Below are 18,255 nucleotides of genomic sequence, written 5' to 3'. Positions count from 1 at the left end.
CATCCTTCACACATTGATTTATAAGCATTGCTATGTTAAGGAAATGAATTCTTTGACATACTTGCCACAAATATTTTTTTCAGTTATTTCCCTTTATTAATGGTACTTTTTTCTATACAGAAATTAAATTTTTTGCTATAAAAATTCTCAATTTTATGGTTTTCAGGTTTTGGGTCATCTGTGTAGGTTTTTAACTAGAAAAGGGGCACAATCAGATTTGCACATAAAAATGAACACTTCTGTGTGAAAAATGGATTGGAAGGGGGCATCATGGAACAAGAGAAGAAGTCAAAAGACTCATTATAAGGGTGTTTCAATAGTGAGATGATAGGAGCTTGGGGGGGTGCTCGGGGAAGGATGTGCAGTAAAGACAAGCAAGTTGATGTCTGGCTGGATGAGAACTGAGGGCGAAATTCAACTGCATTCCTGCCCTTAGATTACGGAAGAAACTTGTGGAATCTCTGTACAAATTATTTTTGCTTATACTAGCTGGAATTGGTTTCCACCACACTTACACAGAGTCTTAACAAATATATCCATCAAAACAGCATGAAAAAAAATCAATGTGTTACTCTTGACCAAACAGTTTTAACAAATTTTCCAACAATCTGGGGGAAGATCAACCAGAAGGCACTGTATTTTCTGTTTTCTTATCTTTTTTTTTATTTTTACTTAAATGTAACTGTTTACAATGCTGTGTTAATTTCTGCTGTACATCAAAGTGACTCAGTTATATATATATATATATAAATATATATATACACACACATTCTTTTTCAATATGGTTTATCACAGGATATGGAATATAGTTCCCTGTGCTATACAGTAGGCCTTGTTGTTTCTCCATCCTATATATAATAGTTTGCCTCTGCTAATCTTAACGCCCAATCCTTCCTTCCCCCACCCCTCCCCCTTGGCAACCACAAGTCTGTTCTTATATCTGCAGAATGCAACCGAAAATAGATCTAGTGAGAATAGTCTCCCTTTCCCCCTCTTGCCCTGTCCCCACAAGCCTGGAACTCTTTCTCTCTCTTTTTTTTTTTAATTGAAGTATAGTTGATTTAAAATGTTGTGTTAGTTTCAGGTGTACAGCAAAGTGATTCAGATATATACATATATGTATATATGTATATGTATATATGTGTATATATTTTGTATACATATATGTATATATTTTGTATATGTATATATGTATATATTTTGTAATGTATATGATATATGTATATATATGTATATATTTTGTCTTTTTAGGGCTGCACCCACGGCATACGGAAGTTCCCAGGCTGGGGGTCATATTGAAGCTGTAGCCCCTGGCCTACACCACAGCCACAGCAACGCCAGATGCAAGCTGCATCTGCGACCTACACAGCTCATGGCAAAGCCAGATCCTTAACCCACAAGTGGAGCGAGCGAGTGAACCTGCATCCACATAGATACTAGTTGGGTTCATTACCACTGAGCCAGGACGGAACTCTGACACGTACATACTCTTTTTCAGATTCTTTTTCCTTGTAGATTATTACAAGATACTGAGTATAGTTCCCTGTGTTATACAGTAGTTCCTTGCTGGTTATCTATTACATATAAAGTAGTGTATACAGGTTAACCCCCAACTTCTAATTTATCCCTCCCCACTAACATTTCTTTCTTTTTTTTTTTTTTTGTCTTTTTGCTATTTCTTTGGGCCACTCCCGCGGCATATGGAGGTTCCCAGGCTAGGGTCGAATCGGAGCTGTAGCCCCTGGCCTACGCCAGAGCCACAGCAACGCGGGATCCGAGCCGCATCTGCAACCTACACCACAGCTCACGGCAACGCCGGATCGTTAACCCACTGAGCAAGGGCAGGGACCGAACCCGCAACCTCATGGTTCCTAGTCGGATTCGTTAACCACTGCGCCACGACGGGAACTCCCCCACTAACATTTCTTTTTTTTTTTTTTTTTTTTTGTCTTTTTGTCTTTTCTAAGGCAGCTCCTGTGGCATATGGAGGTTCCAGGCTAGGGGTCCACTCTGAGCTATAGCCATCGGCCTATGCCAGAGCCACAGCAAGACCAGATCTGAGCCGTGTCTGCAACCTACACTATAGCTCATGGCAACACTGGATCCTTAACCCCCTGAGCAAGGCCAGGGATCAAACCTGCAACCTCATGGTTCCTAGTCGGTTTCATTAACCACTGAGCCACAATGGGAACTCCCCCGCAAACATTTCCGAGTGATGTCAGAAAAGTGGCCAAGGCTGCTCCCATGGCTTCTTCCACATAAGGCAATGTTCTCTGGAATACCAGGAGCCATAGCTCAAGGTAGTGAGGGTCCTGGGGGGTCATACAATATTGATTATTACTCACATAGACGTTTCTCCTTTTGCAAGGGGTCTGGCATCAAATCATCTCTTTTTCCAAAAGAGCCACTCAACAGGTATCCAGGATTATTCTTCCAAACATGCTGGTGTGCAGCAGAGTTCGGTAAACTGCCTCTCTGTGCTAAGAATAGGCAGTTTAATGAAAGGTGCTGGAAGGCTAATTCATCACCTCTAAACGTCTATGTCAACACCCAGACCATTACTAGCAAACTGCCTTCTATTCACCACCTGCTACCACAGGCCTCTCCAAAGAATACACCCCATTTTCCAAAGAGCTTTCACGTTTCAATTTATTTAAGTTAAACGCCATTTTCTCCATTTCATAGTGAGAAACTGGAGAAGCAGTATGGTCAAGTGGAAAGAGAAAGGGTTTGGGAGGCAGAAAGACTCAGCAGCTATGAGGCCTAGTGAAGGCCAGTACTCAGAGTGGAAGTGGGGCACTCAGAGTGGGAGCTGCTTTGTCCTGAGGGCTCTCCTGAATCTGGTAAACTGGAAACTCGGTTTTTAAATAAATTAGTAAGCACTTACAAAATAAAATCATTTAACAATGTTGCTAGAAATAAAATCAATATAAAAACTTAAATTTCATTTCTAGATACCAGGAACAAAGTTAGACAATCAAAAATTTTAAAAATACCATTTGCAACAGCATAAGAATATACATTTCTATGAAAAAGATTATTAATCTTTACTGGGAGACATTAAGGGAGACCTAAGTAAAGAGAGAATTAGGCTATATTAATAGATCAGAGAACCTGGTATTAGAAAATTCTCCTTTCTTGTCAAGTTTGATCTACAGACTCCATGAAATCCAGTAGCTTTTTAAACATCACAAGCCAATTCTAAAATTACATAAAATGGCAATAGCCGAGACACTTTTGAAGAACAATAATATGGGAGGACATGTCTTTCCAGATATCAAGACTATTTTAATGCCATGTGGTGTCATTAAGAAAGGGTGGTACTGGAGTTCCCACTGTGGCTCAGTGGTTAATGAAACCGACTAAGAACCATGAGGTTGTGGGTTCGATCCCTGGCCTTGCTCAGTGGGTTAAGGATCTGGCGTTGCTGCGAGCTGTGGTGTAGGTCGCAGATGAGGATCCTGTGTTGCTGGGCCGTAGGCCAGGGGCTGTAGCTCTGATTTGACCCCTAGCCTGGGAACCTCCATATATCACAGGTGCAGCCCTAAAAAGCCAAAAAAAAAAAGTACTTTTCACTAATGGTGATGGAAAAACTCATCATTAGTTGATTTAAGCATAACTCTCCCAGTTAAACAATTCACTTTATGAACCCGGGAAAGGTGATGCTAGATAAGAGTGAGCTATTACCTTTAAAGTAACCATAGTACTGGAGGTGATGGTACATAAAATCTTCATAGGGATCAGGAAGAGTCTGTAAAATGAAAGACCATCTCAATCAGGAAAGAGCTTTCATAATAACAAGCATAATAGTCTGTCATAAGAGTAATACTGACTCTTGGAGTTCCTGTCGTGGTGCAGTGGAAACGAATCTGACTGGGAACTGTGAGGTTGCAGGTTTGATCCCTGGCCTTGCTCAGTGGGTTAAGGATCTCGCGTTGCCATGAGCTGTGGTGTAGAGGTGGTTGAGATCTGGTATTGCTGTGGTTGTGGTGTAGGCTGGCAACTGCAGCTCTGATTAGACCCCTAGCCTGGGAACCTCCATATGCTGTAGGTTCGGCCCTAAAAAGACAAAAAATAAATAAAAAAAAATAATAATACTGGCTCTTAACCAAAGTACAGAAGCATTGTTACAGAGGACACTATACCTAGAATTTCTGTAAACAAACCAAGTGAAACACCTTTACGCATATTATTCCATCTTTGGGATCAAGATCTCCAGCCAGAAAAAGGTGCCACCAGGATATATTTTCTAATCTAGTACTGGATTTCTGTGGTGTTTCTGGAGAGGGGTATTACTAACCTTCGGCTTTGGCTCTTTTTCCAATGCTGGGAACATGTTACTTCTACATGGTATGCTGAAGACCAGTCAGTGACACGGCGTCCAGCCACACCCTTGCCCAATTTCCAAAAGGCACCTGATTATTAGACAGATGAAGCTAAAAAAACCACAGGAGGACAACCGAAAAAACTCGAAATACGTCCACGCCCCCTGTCGCCTTGCTCTCTTTTCTGCTAACCCACCCGCTCCTCAAACAAGGACCCAGCCGGTGGTGCCCACCGTGAGGCCTGAATGCGCACCTGATGAGGAAGGGCGGCTTGTCTTCAAGCCTCCTTCTCCCGAAGCCCCAGGACTCCTGCCGGCCCCATTGCTTTCTTCTCCCTAAGAAGGAGCTGCCTACCACCAGGACGCCGCAGGAAAGATTAAGAAAAAGGGATGGAGGGATCCGGCGGAGTCGTCTCTGTGGACATGGAAAAGAAAGATCAGGGGTCGGGAGAGTGGGCTCTTAAAACGAATTCAGGGTTTCAATGTTTCCTTATCTGGGAGAAGGTGGCGAAAGACAGTTTCCTGAAGAGGCGCGGGAGCGGGCGTAGAGATTTCCTAGGAGGGGACAGGGGAGACTGGCTACCCTAGCCAGTCGGGCTAGCAGGGATGGGCGCGGCGCCAACAGCAGCAGCAAAGGAGCCGGAGCGAGCCTGGAGGCACCGCAGCGCTCGGCGAAGACGAAGCGCTCGCCTTGCTCGCTTGCCACAACTTTCTGCAAGGGCCTGGGTAGCCTAGCAACCGCGAGGCGGAAGCGAGAGGGCGGGGCAGCTGGGCGCTTCCGGGGAGCGAGGCCCCAAGGAATAGGTGTGGAACCCGGATGAAGTCGATCACTTGGCGGGGGTACCAGTTTCAGCCTCATTCCTCGTTTCGCACAATATACTGCAGACCCGCTTCGGGGTATTCGAAGGTATATTAATGGGCAAACACAACGCCAGTAGTGCTCAACATACTCCAAACTTAGTTGCTATTACTTAGCTAGCTTTAGGGAAACTGTTAAGTATTGCTCAAAGAGAGCGGCTTCCTCTCTCCTTCCACCTTCCTAGGCTCTCCATCCCCTGGCTAGACTTGAAAAACAAGTTAATATGCTCCATTCTGGTAGGATAGAGACAAGTATGTACTCTGCAGCAATTCTTGGAAGTTTGGAAAACTGTTAGGCAAAGCAAAAGCTTTAATGGCTAGTTGATAGCCTTTATTTTCAGAAATTTGCTCTCTGCAAATTGCAAGAAAAACAATCTATATACAAAATGGTCACCCTAATATTTGCATAATGGTAAATAAAAAACAACACACTAGCATACACAACACTGATCCGACAACTGCATGCATATAAATATATTGGAATAAAATTCTAACTATTGTCTTTGGTTAACTTGGTATGACTATAACCATAAGTATTACTTTTGAAATCAGAGGAAAAAATATAAAGCACCTTTATTTTTTTTTCAAACTATTAGCCACATTACATCATTTCCAGGATTTAAGTAGGCCAAATATCAGTTAATATTACAGAGTACAAGATCCAAAATTGAAGTCATACAGTACCTTTTGGTACTAGAGGACTGTTTTTCTAATCCTGTCCCTAACTCCTGAACAAGATCTAGACATTCTTGACAAGATCTTGACATTCTTTTTTCATGACAGGACATGTCTGCCCATGTCTTATACTGTAGTTGATTATAAAAAAATTGACTTAAGTCTTGGTTAACATAATCATGGAGTAATAATCAAAACAGGAGCAAAAGGATAACCAATCAGAAGTATAAAAAAAGCTTTATTAGTGCATATGTACAAATTTACAAGGTCAGAAACTGGAGAAATACAAACAGCTTTAAAACACAATTTGCTTTTTCTTCAGTTTAAAGTGACTTTTACCTGATTGTGATACAATAGAAAGTACAGAAGAGTAAACTGCTTTTTAAATACTGGAATTTTATGGAGAATACATTCACACATAAAAGGGAGGTGAACTTTGGACCAAGTCAAGAAAATGGAAACACATTAATACATGGAGTGGCTCTTATTACGTTTACTGCCACATATGTAAGGGGGAAATTCTCATAATCAAGGACATGAACACCTGCTGCCGCTGCTGCCTATATTGAAATTTAAATGTCACCTAGTATGTGAAATGACTGAGCTATAAGTTCTAGAATCTGTGGGAAAGAATACTCTGAAGAGTGTGGCCATCTGTTAGTACCAGGTGAACAACCTGCTATACTCAGCACTTCAGGCATGGCAGACTAGAGGAAGAGGTCAGAAAGAGATTCCTATAATCCCAGTTAAGCAAGGTAGAATACAGAGCTGCCTTCTTAATTGCACTTGTTCTGAAGAAGTTAATGAGAGAGAGCGCCACACTAGGAAATACATTGCCTCTACTGGGCAGGAAAATCATTCTTCCTTAGTGGGTCCTCTACAGAGGTGTCATATTCATGAGCCATATGTTCAGACTGATGAGGTTAATGGCTCTAACGTGCTGAATTTGCCAGTGTAAGAATAAAGGCAGCCAGGTCAAAGCATTCAGTCACCTCACCTTTCAGCAAAATAGAGAAATTACACTTCACGAATGTGGGAATTTTGTATGTGTATGCTCTTACCCAGGAAATGCATATGCTCTCCCTCATAACATTTCTAGTTCACTGACAACAGTAAAACTGGTTAAGACTCTGAACTGAATATAGATATATAAAAAAAAATCAATAATAAAAATTTAAAAAGAAATTAAGAAACTATGTGTTTGGAGCCATTTTCCTCCTCTTCAGTCTTGCTCGCCAATCTTCAGGAAGGGCTTCAAAATTTGCATTTCTCTCTGCCATGCCACTGTGAAAACAATATACAAATTACTTCACTAGGAAAAAAAAGAATGGAACTATTCATTTCCTAGCAAATAAAAACTAACTGAAACCTAAAAGCTGACCTATCACATCTAAGCTTACGAAAATATCTCAAGATTCTCAGCTAGGTAGCAACATACTCTTCATCAAATATCTTAATTCAAACGGGTCAACCAAACACAAAACACTCTTTCTGTTTAGTTTCACTCATGTTAGTGCTTATTTACTTTTATACCTCCCCAGTAACAAAGCCATACTGAAGGAATACAACACATTCTTTTTTTCTTTCTTTTTAGGGCCTCGCCTGTGGCATATAGAAGTTTCTAGGCTAGGGGTCAAAGTGAAGCTGTAGCTATTGGTTAGAGCCACAGCTCTGATCCAAGCCCCATCTGTAACTGTGGCAACTCTGGATCCTTAACCCACTGAGTGAGGCCAGGGATCAAATCTGCATCCTCATGGATACTAGTAGGGTTCTTCACCTGCTGAGCCACATGAGAACTCCACATAACATTCTTGTAAAAGTCTTTCTTGGCCCCTAGGAGTTATGATTCTCTGTCACTGATACATTTTAACTCACAGGAAGATATATCTAACCTTCAACATACCTATCATAAATAACCCACTGTGCCAAGGTGGAAACTCCAGACCTAATGTTTTTCAGATTCTCTTTCGATCAGTTATAAATAGGACTGATCATTTATGGCTTATTCAATCATTTAAAAACTGAGTAAAACTCAGATTCTAAGAGGTCCCATTGTGTCCTCAAAGATGTGGGTTTGATCTTTGGCCTTACTCAGTGGGTTAAGGATCCTGTGTTGCTGCAAGCTGCAGCCTAAGTTGCAGATGTGGCCCAGATCTGGTGTTGCCATGGCTATGGCACAGGTGTGCAGCTACAGCTCCAATTTGGCTCCTGGCCTGGTAACTTCCATAGGCAGAACATGTGACCATAAAGAGAAAAAAAAAAAAGAAAAAGAAAAAACTGAACTCAGATTCTACCTTGCAGTTACCAGAATGGATACTTTGGACCCTTTTATAAATCTAAAATAACCTAAGGTAATGACAGGATCTTTGTAACTTCCCATCATCTTGAAATAGTTTTCTATTTCATCACTGTAGCCTGTGCCACACCTGCAGCAATGCCAGATCCTCAACCCACTGCCACACAAAGGGACCTCTATTTATTTTAAATGTCTGTAAATTTGTAAAATTTATCTAGCTACGACCACCACAACCTGCTCCATCTGTGGTCTCTTTTCTTTTACCTGACCAACTGCTGCTGTTTCCATTCTTCAATTCGCTTCTGTGCGGTTGATTCCCGGTCTTCCTCACTGGAGCTGGAGTTCTCCTCTTCATCTAACTCACGCTGGATACTCTGCCACTTCTTTACCAGAGATGGCATTTTGGTTTTACTCTTCTTTGACTGTAACAAAGGTTAAAGGTCAGATGGAATATAATAAATAAAACAATGCAATGAATCCTGCAAATGAGATCAGGAGATTTCCTTAGTTCTAAGGAATAACCGAACTTTAAAATCAAAGGAAGAGTGGAGTTCCCATTGTGGCTCAGTGGTTAACAAATCCGACTAGGAACCATGAGGTTGCGGGTTCGATCCCTGGCCTTGTTCAGTGCATTCAGGATCCAGTGTTGCTGTGGCTGTGGTGTAGGCCGGTGGCTACAGCTCCAATTAGACCCCTAGCCGAGAACCTCCATGTGCCGTTGGTGTGGCCCTAAAAAGCAAATAAAATAAAATAAAAAGAAATAGTAAATAGCACAGGGAACTATATCCAATCACTGAGATAGAACATGATGGAAAAGAAGGTGTGTGTGTGTTTTGTGTCTGTGTGAATACATGAATTACTGGGTCACTATGCTCTACAGCAGAAACTGATAAAACACTGTAAATTAACTATGCTTTAATAAAAAAAATTTAAAAAAAAATCAAAGGAACATAAACACCAGAAATAAATACCATTCCAAGTTCTTGCCAAAAATTCCTAAGGACTATACACTTAAAAACTGATTAAAAATTAAAAAGTGTAAATGTAGTATTTTATAAAATCAGGTTAGAAAAATTTCCTTTGGCCTCATTCTATGGAATTCAAAACTGTTGCCCTTATCTCCTCAGAATTAAGAGTGTACAATTCTGAATGGACAGTGTTCATATAAAATGAAAAACAGCACCGAAAAGAAATGACCAGCTCTTCTGAAAAGAGCAACAAAGTCAAAGACAACTATTAAATATGAAAAAAGCAAAGAGGCATATCAAAACATTAATGATGAAATTAGTTCTATGGAGATAGACTAAATTTTGTTTTTCTTTTGTTGGTTTACCTTCATTTTCTAAATTGCCTATAATAAACACATAATTTTGTAATATTTACTATATATCCAACATGGCTTGCTCTATCGCTATCTTCAGACTTCTGATCAACGGCCCTCTAGCAAAGACACCTTCCCTGACCACCTTATATGAAACAGTACTATCTTCCAAAGGCCACTTTCTGTCCTCTTTCACTGCTTTTTTTTTTTTTTTGGCTTTTTAGGGCTGCTCCTGTGGCATACGGAGGTTCCCAGGTTAGGGGTCGAATTGGAGCTAGAGCCGCCAGCCTACACCACAGCCACAGCAACACCAGATCTGAGCCTTGTCTGCAACCTACACCACAGCTCATGGCAACAATGGATCCTTACCACACTGAGCAAGGCCAGAGATCGAACACATTACCTCATGGTTCCTAGTCAGATCTGTTTCCGCTGACGAGAACTCCTCACTGCCTCCCCTTTTGTCTTTTGCCATTTCTTGAGCTACTCCTGCAGCATATGGAGGTTCGCAGACTAGGGTCTAATCGGAGCTGTAGCCACTGGTCTACGCCAGAGCCACAGCAATGTGGAACCTGAGCCACGTCTGTGACTCACACCACAGCTCATGGCAACGCCGGATCCTTAACGAACTGAGCAAGGGCAGGGATTGAACCTGCAACCTCATGGCTCCTAGCTGGATTTGTTAACCACTGCGTCACCACGGGAACTCCCTCACTGCTTTTTTTTAAAACTGCATTTTTAAACAATGAACATACACATATTTGTTTATCTGTATCTGTAACTGAGTTCCCCCTCCACTCTCTCCAGGCCCACCAGCAAAGCTCTACAAAAGCAGAGGTTGTGTTTCATTCACCATTAAATATGAATCACCTAGAGAGAATGCCTGACAAATAATATGTATTCAAAATATAGTTGCTGATATATCTGATTAGTTCTTTGAAATTAGAGAGCCACTGTATTAGACATTGATAAAAACCATTTTTTTGGAGTTCCCTTGTGGCACAGTGGATTAAGGAGCAAGCAATGTCACAGCAGCTCAGCTTCCATCTCTGACCCAGGAGTTCCACATGCCACGGATGTAGCCAAAAGAAAAAAAACCAACCACCCATTTGTAATCCCTGTATTCTGTTTTTGTTTTGTTTTGTTTTTGCTTTTTCAGGGCTGCACCTGTACTATATGGAAGTTCCCAGGCTAGGGAATCGGAGCTATAACTGCTGGCCTAGGCCACAGCCACAGCAATGTGGGATCCAAGCTGTGTCTGCAACCTACACCACAGCTCACTCATGGCAATGCCAGATCCCTGACCCACTTACTAAAGCTAGGGATCGAACCTGCATTCTCATGGATACTAGTCAGATTTGTTCCCACTGCGCCACAACAGTAACTCCTATCGCTGTGTTTTGAAGACCTGGTCAAGTCACACTATAATCATGACAAGCAGGCACTCAGGAGTCAGATGTGACTGAGTGCTGTGCTCCTATGAGGACTGAGTCTAGGGGCCCAAGCTGTTTTTCCCACTTGCACTTGAGACAAACACATTTCTTGAGTCTCAAGTTTAATATTTTCAGTCTTTTAAATTACTTGGGGAAGTTCCCTGGTGGTTCAGCGGGTTAAGGATATGGTGTTGTTACTGCTGTGGCGCAGCTTTGATCCCTGGCCCTGAACTTTCACATGCTGCAGGTGCAGCCAAAACAGAAACCAAAGTGTATTTGGCTCCCTGCTCAAAACCCTATTTTGACTGTCATTGTTGACAGTTTTTAACTTTCTGGGGAAATGAATATCCATCTACCATGCTTAGATCTTCTGCTCCATACACCTTCCCACATTCCATTCTGTCATTTCACCTGTGGTATACCTGACCCACTGCATACACACCCTTCCAAAAGGCTCCCAACACAACTTGCTCTGAGTTAGCAGGAACCAACTGAGTAAAAAGTAGCATGAATTAATAATGGTCACCTGTGCACAGAGGGCTTACTGAGGTTTAACCAAACTTTTGCAATTAGGAATAAAAAACACAGATCTAAGTAGAGTTACGATACTCCTGAATACATAATCCATTTTTTAATAGGGGAATACTTCAGTTGGAGGAATAAAGATTAAATGGCTAGATTTCTTTTTTCTGGTTTTGTTTTCCAAAAAACTGCACATAAAATCATTAGGAAATATATATGTTAAATGTAAATACTGGTCTCAAATATTCTTTTCCTTTTTATGGCCACAGCAGGGGTTGAACTGGAGCTGCAGCTGGGGTCCAAGCCACAGGAACAGTCGATTCAAGCTGCATCTACAACCTACACCGCAAGTTTATGGCAATGCCAGATCCTTACACACTGAGTGAGGCCAGGTATGGAACCCACATCTTCATAGCAACAACATAGGGTCCTTAATCCACTGATCCACAACGAGAACTCCCTCAAATATTCCTGAACATCAGAGGTATTAAGTATAAATTTACAGTCTTTAAAAATGGCCCTGGAGTTCCTGTTGTGGCTCAGCAGTAACAAACCTGACTAGTATCCGTGAGGATGCGGTTTGATCCCTGGCCTCGCTCAGCAGGTTAAGGATCCGGTGTTGCCGTGAGCTGTGGTACAGATTTCAGATGAAGCTCAGATTTCGCATCGCTATGGCTGTGGTGTAGGCCAGCAGCTATAGTTCCAATTGAACCCCTAGCCTGGGAACTTCTACATGCCTCAGGTGCGGCCCTAAAAAAAAAAAAAAAAAAAACAAAACCTCTGGGAATTCCCTTGTGGCACAGCAGGTTAAGGATCCACTGCTGTCACTGCAGTAGTCTGGGTTGCTGCTGTGGCCAGTGTTCGATCCTTGGACCAGGAATTTCCATCAGCTGCAGGTGTGTGAGAAGAAAAAAGAGGCCTGTAACAACAAAAAAACTGAGTCGCTGTTTTCAGATACTAGATATGTAAAACTGATATATTAACATAGAATCCTGGATTTCAAAATGATTATTTATGAGACTATAAATGCATGACTGGCTAAAAAATTACTTGTTTGAACATGAAGTTCCCATCATGACTCAGTGGTAATGAACCCAACTATTATCCATGAGTACATGGGTTTGATCCCTGGCCTTACTCAGTGGGTCAAGGATCTAGCATTGCTGTGGGTGTGGCATAGGCCGAAGGCTACAGCTCCGATTAGACTCCTAGCCTGGGAACCTCCATATGCCACAGGAGCAGCCCTAGTAAAGGCAAAAAAAAGACGAAAAAAGACAAAAAAAAAAAGACAACCCCCCAAAAATACAAAAAACCCCCCCAAGACATATTTCAAAAAAGGAATAGTAAACCTTCCCGTATCAGTAAGTACTACAGTAACTTATTAATTTATTAATGTAAATGGATTAAATTCTACAATTAAAAGACCCATAACAGAAGAATTAATTAAAAAAGCAGAATCCAACTGGTCATGTCTATAAGAAATTAATCTTATATCTAAGGACATATCCAAGTTTAAAGTGAAGGGACAGGAGTTTCCATTGTGGTTGAGTGGTTAATGAACCCAACTAGCATCCATGAGGACGCAGGTTTGATCCCTGGTCTTGCTCAATAGGTTAATGATCCAGCGTTGCTGTGGCTCTGGCATAGGCTGGCAGGTACAGCTTCGATTGGACCCCTAGCCTGGGAACCTCCATATGCTGCAGGTATGGCCCTAAAAAGTAAAAAACAAACAAACAAACAAACAAACAAAAAAAACCCCAAAAAAAGTGAAGGGACAAAAAACCCCCACATTCCATGAAAATAGTAACCAGGAGAAAGAAGGGATAAACAGATTAAATGAAGACAAAAATATATTTTATTTCTTGGGTTTTTTTTTTAGGCCGCACTGGTGGCACATGGAGGTTCCCAGGCTAGGGGTCAAATCGGAGCTGTAGCTGCTGGCCTACACCACAGCCATGGCAACGCCAGATCTGAGCCCTGTCTGCAACCTATACTGCAGCTCACAGAAATGCTGGCTACTTAACCCACTGAGCGAGGCTAGGGGTCGAGAACCTGCTTCCTCACGGATGCTAGTCAGATTTGTTTCTGCTGAGCCACGATGGGAACACCCCCAAAATATATTTTAAGTTAAAAAAACAAACAAACAAACAAACCAGTTAAAAGAGATAAAGAACATTACATAATGATACCACTTATAACAGCATGAAGAATAAAATACCTAAGAATAAATTTATCCAAAGGGGTGAGAGCTGCACAATGAAAAGTACAAAACATTGCTGAAAGAAATTAAAGACCTAAATAAACGGAAAGGAATCTTGTGCTAATAGACTGAAAGATTCAATATTGTTAAATAGGTAATATGGCTCAAACAATCTACAGATTAAATGTGATTAAAATTCCACTGGCCTTTTAATTTAGAAATGAAAAAACTGAACTATAAATTTATATGAAATCACAAGACAGCCTGAATAGCCAATACTGAAAAAGAAGCACTAAGTCAGAAACTCATACTTCTCAAATTCAAAACATAACACAAAGTTATAGTAATCAAAATGGTGTGGTGATGACATAAAGAACAATGCAATCAACCCACATGTCTATAGTGAATTGATTTTAGATAAGGTCTCCCATTCAGTGGGAAAGAAATGGTCTTTTCAACAAATGGTACTGGGATATGATATCCACACTCAAGAGAATGAAGCTTGATCTCTACCTGACACCATATAAAAATTACCTGAAAACGGACCAACATCTTAAATGCGAACAAGACTATAAAACTCTTATAAGAAAAAACAACTCACAGGATGGGAGAAAATCATTTACAGATCATGGATCTTATAATGGACTTGTATCTAGAATATATAGATGGAACTCTTAACAATTCAGCAACAAAAAAACCCAGTTGAAAAACAAGACAAATTGGGAACTATGTCTAGTCACTTATGATGGAGCATGATAATGTGTGAAAATAGAATGTGTACATGTATGTGTAACTGGGTCACCATGCTGTACAATAGGGAAAAAACTGTATTGGGGAAGTAACTATTAAAAAATAATAATAAAATGAAAAAAAAGTATAATAAAAAATAAAAGTAAAGAAGAAGAAGAAAAAAAAAGAAAAACAAGACAAATGGAGTTCCTGTTGAGGCCCAGTAGGTTAAGGATCTGACTGCAGAGGCACAGATTTGATACCTGGCCTGGTGAAGTGGGTTAAGGATTCAGTGCTGCCACAAGTGCAGCTCAGATTAGATCCCGGCCTGGGAACTTTTTTTTTTTTGTCTTTTGTTGTTGTTGTTGTTGTTGCTATTTCTTGGGCCGCTCCCGCGGCATATGGAGGTTCCCAGGCTAGGGGTTGAATCGGAGCTGTAGCCACCGGCCTACACCAGAGCCACAGCAACGCAGGATCCGACCTGCGTCTGTAACCTACACCACAGCTCACGGCAACGCCGGATCGTTAACCCACTGAGCAAGGCCAGGGACCGAACCCGCAACCTTATGGTTCCTAGTTGGATTCGTTAACCACTGCGCTACGACGCCGGCCTGGGAACTTCTATATGCTGCTGGTGCAGCCAAAAAACAAAACAAAAACAATTCCCTAAAACAGACCACAAAGACTTGAGGAGACATTTCTTCAAAGAAGATAAACATATGAGACAAAAAGCAAATGAAAAGGTACAACATTTTGACTCACTAGAGAAGGCTAAATGAGATACCACTCCATTCCTGCCAAGCCTGATATACTAATAATTTTGGGGGGGAGGCTGCATCTGTAGCATGCAGAAGCTCCTAGGACAAGGATCAAGCCCAAGCCACAGCATTGACAACCAGGCACCCCAATAATAATTTCTAAAAGAAAATGTACAACAACAATGGTTGGTGAGCATTTGGAAATATCAGAACCCTTGTACACGTCTGGTGGTAATATAAAATAGTTCAGCCACTGGGGAAAAACTTTGACAGTTTCTAAAAAAGTTACACAGAATTACCATATGAGCCAATAATTCCACTCTTAAAATATATACATACCCCAAAGAAATGAAAACAAGCACTCAATATGCATGTTCACATAGACTGTTCATAATAGCCAAAAGAAATAAAACAATACAAATGCCCATCAGCGGATGAATGGATAAACAAATTGTATATACACACATGGAAAATTATTCAGCCATAAAAAAGAAGGAGGTCCTGGTACACATTACAATATGGATGAACCTGGAGATTTAAGTGCTAAGTGAAAGAACGCAGATACAAAAATTCACATATACACGATTCCAGAGCAGGTATACTGGTGAAAACAGAAAGCTGACCAGTAGTTCCCAGGGACTAGGGGAAGGAGTTAATGAGGAGTGACTGATCTTTTGGAGTTAGGAAAATGTATGTAGCCAGAAAGAGGTGGTGGTTGCACCACACTATGATATATTAAATGCTACTGAATTGTCTACTTTAAATATTACTTTGATAACGCAAACCTTGTCTTTTTTTTTTTGGTCTTTTTAAGGTCTCACTTGTGTCATATGGAGGTTCCCAGGCTAGGGATAGAATTGGAACTGCAGCCGGAGGCCTACACCACTGCCACACCAGATCTGAGCCGCGTCTGAGCTCAGAGCAACGCCGGATTCTTAACCTAATAACACAAATTTTAAATAAAAATTTAAAGAGAGATTTACCATACCTTATCTTTCTTTCCTTTTTTGGTCTTCTCAGGTGGTGGCACTTTGGGGGCTGGTGGTGGTGGTGGAGGAGGAGGAGGAGGAGGAGGAGGTGGTGGTTCTATAATGGCAGTGGTAGGCACAGCACTCCGGGCCTGAACTGGCTGCAATGTGGGGGCAGTTACTGCCAATGGGACAGAACATTCAGCATAGCTCATAATTGCAGGAGCTGATGCCAGTCCTAGATAATTTGATTGTAGATTCATTCCCCTGGCCTGATGACCCATTCCTGTTGCTGGATGGCTAACTGCTATTGTTTGGTGTCCAATTCCTGTGGTCTGGTGTCCAATCCCTGTTGCCTGGTGACCTAACAGAAAATACGTGAAAAGGAACTATAAAAAGGACATTGTGAAAAAGCCAAAAACAAGGAAAAGAAAGAAAAGGAAATTGAGGGTTAGAACACCCACAAAATGACTCTAATACACCTTTTCCTCAAAAAACATAGCCACATATTCTGGTGGCAAACTATTAATTTCTGAACATTTTAACATTAAAATACTTAAACATCAAGATCACTGATGTTAGGTAAATGTACAGAAAACAACATAGAAGGATATATGCCAAGCTCTTAAGAGTGGTTTTTAGTAACTGAAAGAAACACACACACAGTCTTTGTAGTGAAACACATTGTGTTTCTTCAATGTCTATCTTATTCTGGAAACAAAGATAATGCACTGATGAAATTACCTTGTAAACACAATGCTTACCTGTAGCCATACTTGACTGGCTGTAGAGGACTGGAGAACTACCTATGGTAGCTGATCTCTGAACTACTGCAGTACTCATTTCTGTAGCTTTTCTCTTTATTGCTTTAGTGGAAGGAGAACTAGAGATGGTAGAATCAGCTGAACTCTGAAAAGGAGAGATTCTAGTTAGTGGCTCAAGATCTGGTTAAATACCTTCTAAAATAAAACATGGTGTCAGTCATCCCCAGGTCCCCAAGACTCTTCAGAATGCCACATGGCCTTTCTCACCTGGCTAGTGACAACTGGGGTTTGTGCTGAAGGTTTCAATGGCGTATCCTCCTCTGTTCCTGGGGCAGGAGGCTCCTCACTTCCCTCATCCTCCATCTCTACTTCCTGAATCTCACCATCTTCTACTGGAGGAGGAGGGGGAGGAGGGGGAGGAGGGGATTCTGGAGGTGGAGGTGGAGGTGGTGGCATTTCCAAAGGTAATGGAGGTTGAAGCACAGGCACATTTGACTGAAGGAGGGTCCAGAATGGAGTAAGTGGCATGAGTGACGAAGAAGAAACTTGACCAGAAAAGGATTCTTTACAAAGGGAACCTACGAAAACAAACAGGAGTCAGGGGAAAAAAAAACAAGCCTAAAACTTAAATGTTCAATTGGTGAGACACAATCTGTCCCACACACATGTATTCTACACTGACGTCACTGAAATATTAAACTCAGTTCAAAAATGACTTCCACGAAAGATAAATTTATAGAATTTACAGTTAGCACTGGCCTTAGCTGTGTTGTATCAGTTTGTTTTGGGGGGGGGTCCAGGTTTTATGGATGAGTAAATGAAGCACATCACATTAACTCAGTAAAAAATTCAGTCATTTGAACCTGAAGTTTTTTATTTCAAAGATATACAACCAGAAGGCAACACTTGGGATCTTTTCTGTCAAAAGTGAAGGAGTGAACGATGTGCATTTTCAATACTGATTCCATGAGTTTATTTTTCAGTGAGCTAGATAAGTGATTAGGGATGATCCAGAGAAGTACCCCTTCAAAATACTCCAGCAAATTCTACCCATTTAAATTAATTTGGGTTACTAAGTTAAAAAAATCCATTTGCAAGGTGATATTGTCAACTCTATCATTTCTTCACACCTTTGTGTGAATTATTCACTTGCTAAATCACAGTAACAAATTAAGGAGGGTAATTTTTTATTTCTGTGATGAGAAAAGGGAAACTCATTGAAGAGAATGAATCTTCAAGGTAAACGATAATGATAAATGGTAACACACCAAAGAGGTATTTGAAGATACAGAGGACTTGAAATCGCTGTTGAAGTTAAAAAATTAATAGTTAATTACTGTCCTTTCTTTGCTGGGAAAAGCTCTAAAAATTAGAGAAAATAGGAAGATATACTTACTTGTAGCCTTC

General features: G+C 41.0%; 2 protein-coding genes across 10 annotated transcripts in view; both read right to left on the bottom strand.

Annotated features, from left to right (window-relative positions):
• Positions 1 to 5,075, bottom strand: part of AGBL2 (ATP/GTP binding protein like 2) — a 38,229-nt gene extending 33,154 nt beyond the window's left edge. For 5 of the 9 annotated variants that reach the window (XM_021083064.1, XM_021083067.1, XM_021083071.1 and 2 more), the window contains exons 1-4: positions 4,579 to 5,075; positions 4,301 to 4,415; positions 3,688 to 3,751; positions 2,346 to 2,480 (exon numbers count right to left, since the gene is read on the bottom strand). In XM_021083064.1, the coding sequence (XP_020938723.1) occupies positions 2,346 to 2,480; positions 3,688 to 3,751; positions 4,301 to 4,336 (235 nt within the window). In that variant the 5' untranslated portion in view covers positions 4,337 to 4,415; positions 4,579 to 5,075. The remainder of the gene's footprint in view (positions 1 to 2,345; positions 2,481 to 3,687; positions 3,752 to 4,300; positions 4,416 to 4,578) is intronic. The other 4 variants (XM_021083068.1, XM_021083072.1, XM_021083073.1 and 1 more) reach the window with 2 other exon arrangements.
• Positions 6,076 to 18,255, bottom strand: part of FNBP4 (formin binding protein 4) — a 36,655-nt gene continuing 24,475 nt past the window's right edge. The window contains exons 13-17 of the mRNA XM_021083063.1: positions 17,116 to 17,426; positions 16,849 to 16,993; positions 16,105 to 16,448; positions 8,418 to 8,575; positions 6,076 to 7,141 (exon numbers count right to left, since the gene is read on the bottom strand). Coding sequence (XP_020938722.1) covers positions 7,051 to 7,141; positions 8,418 to 8,575; positions 16,105 to 16,448; positions 16,849 to 16,993; positions 17,116 to 17,426 — 1,049 coding nt within the window. The 3' untranslated portion in view covers positions 6,076 to 7,050. The remainder of the gene's footprint in view (positions 7,142 to 8,417; positions 8,576 to 16,104; positions 16,449 to 16,848; positions 16,994 to 17,115; positions 17,427 to 18,255) is intronic.

Source organism: Sus scrofa, chromosome 2 (assembly GCF_000003025.6).
Source record: "Sus scrofa isolate TJ Tabasco breed Duroc chromosome 2, Sscrofa11.1, whole genome shotgun sequence".
Classification (NCBI taxonomy): Eukaryota; Metazoa; Chordata; class Mammalia; order Artiodactyla; family Suidae; genus Sus; species Sus scrofa.
This window is presented reverse-complemented; position numbering and strand designations above follow the sequence as displayed.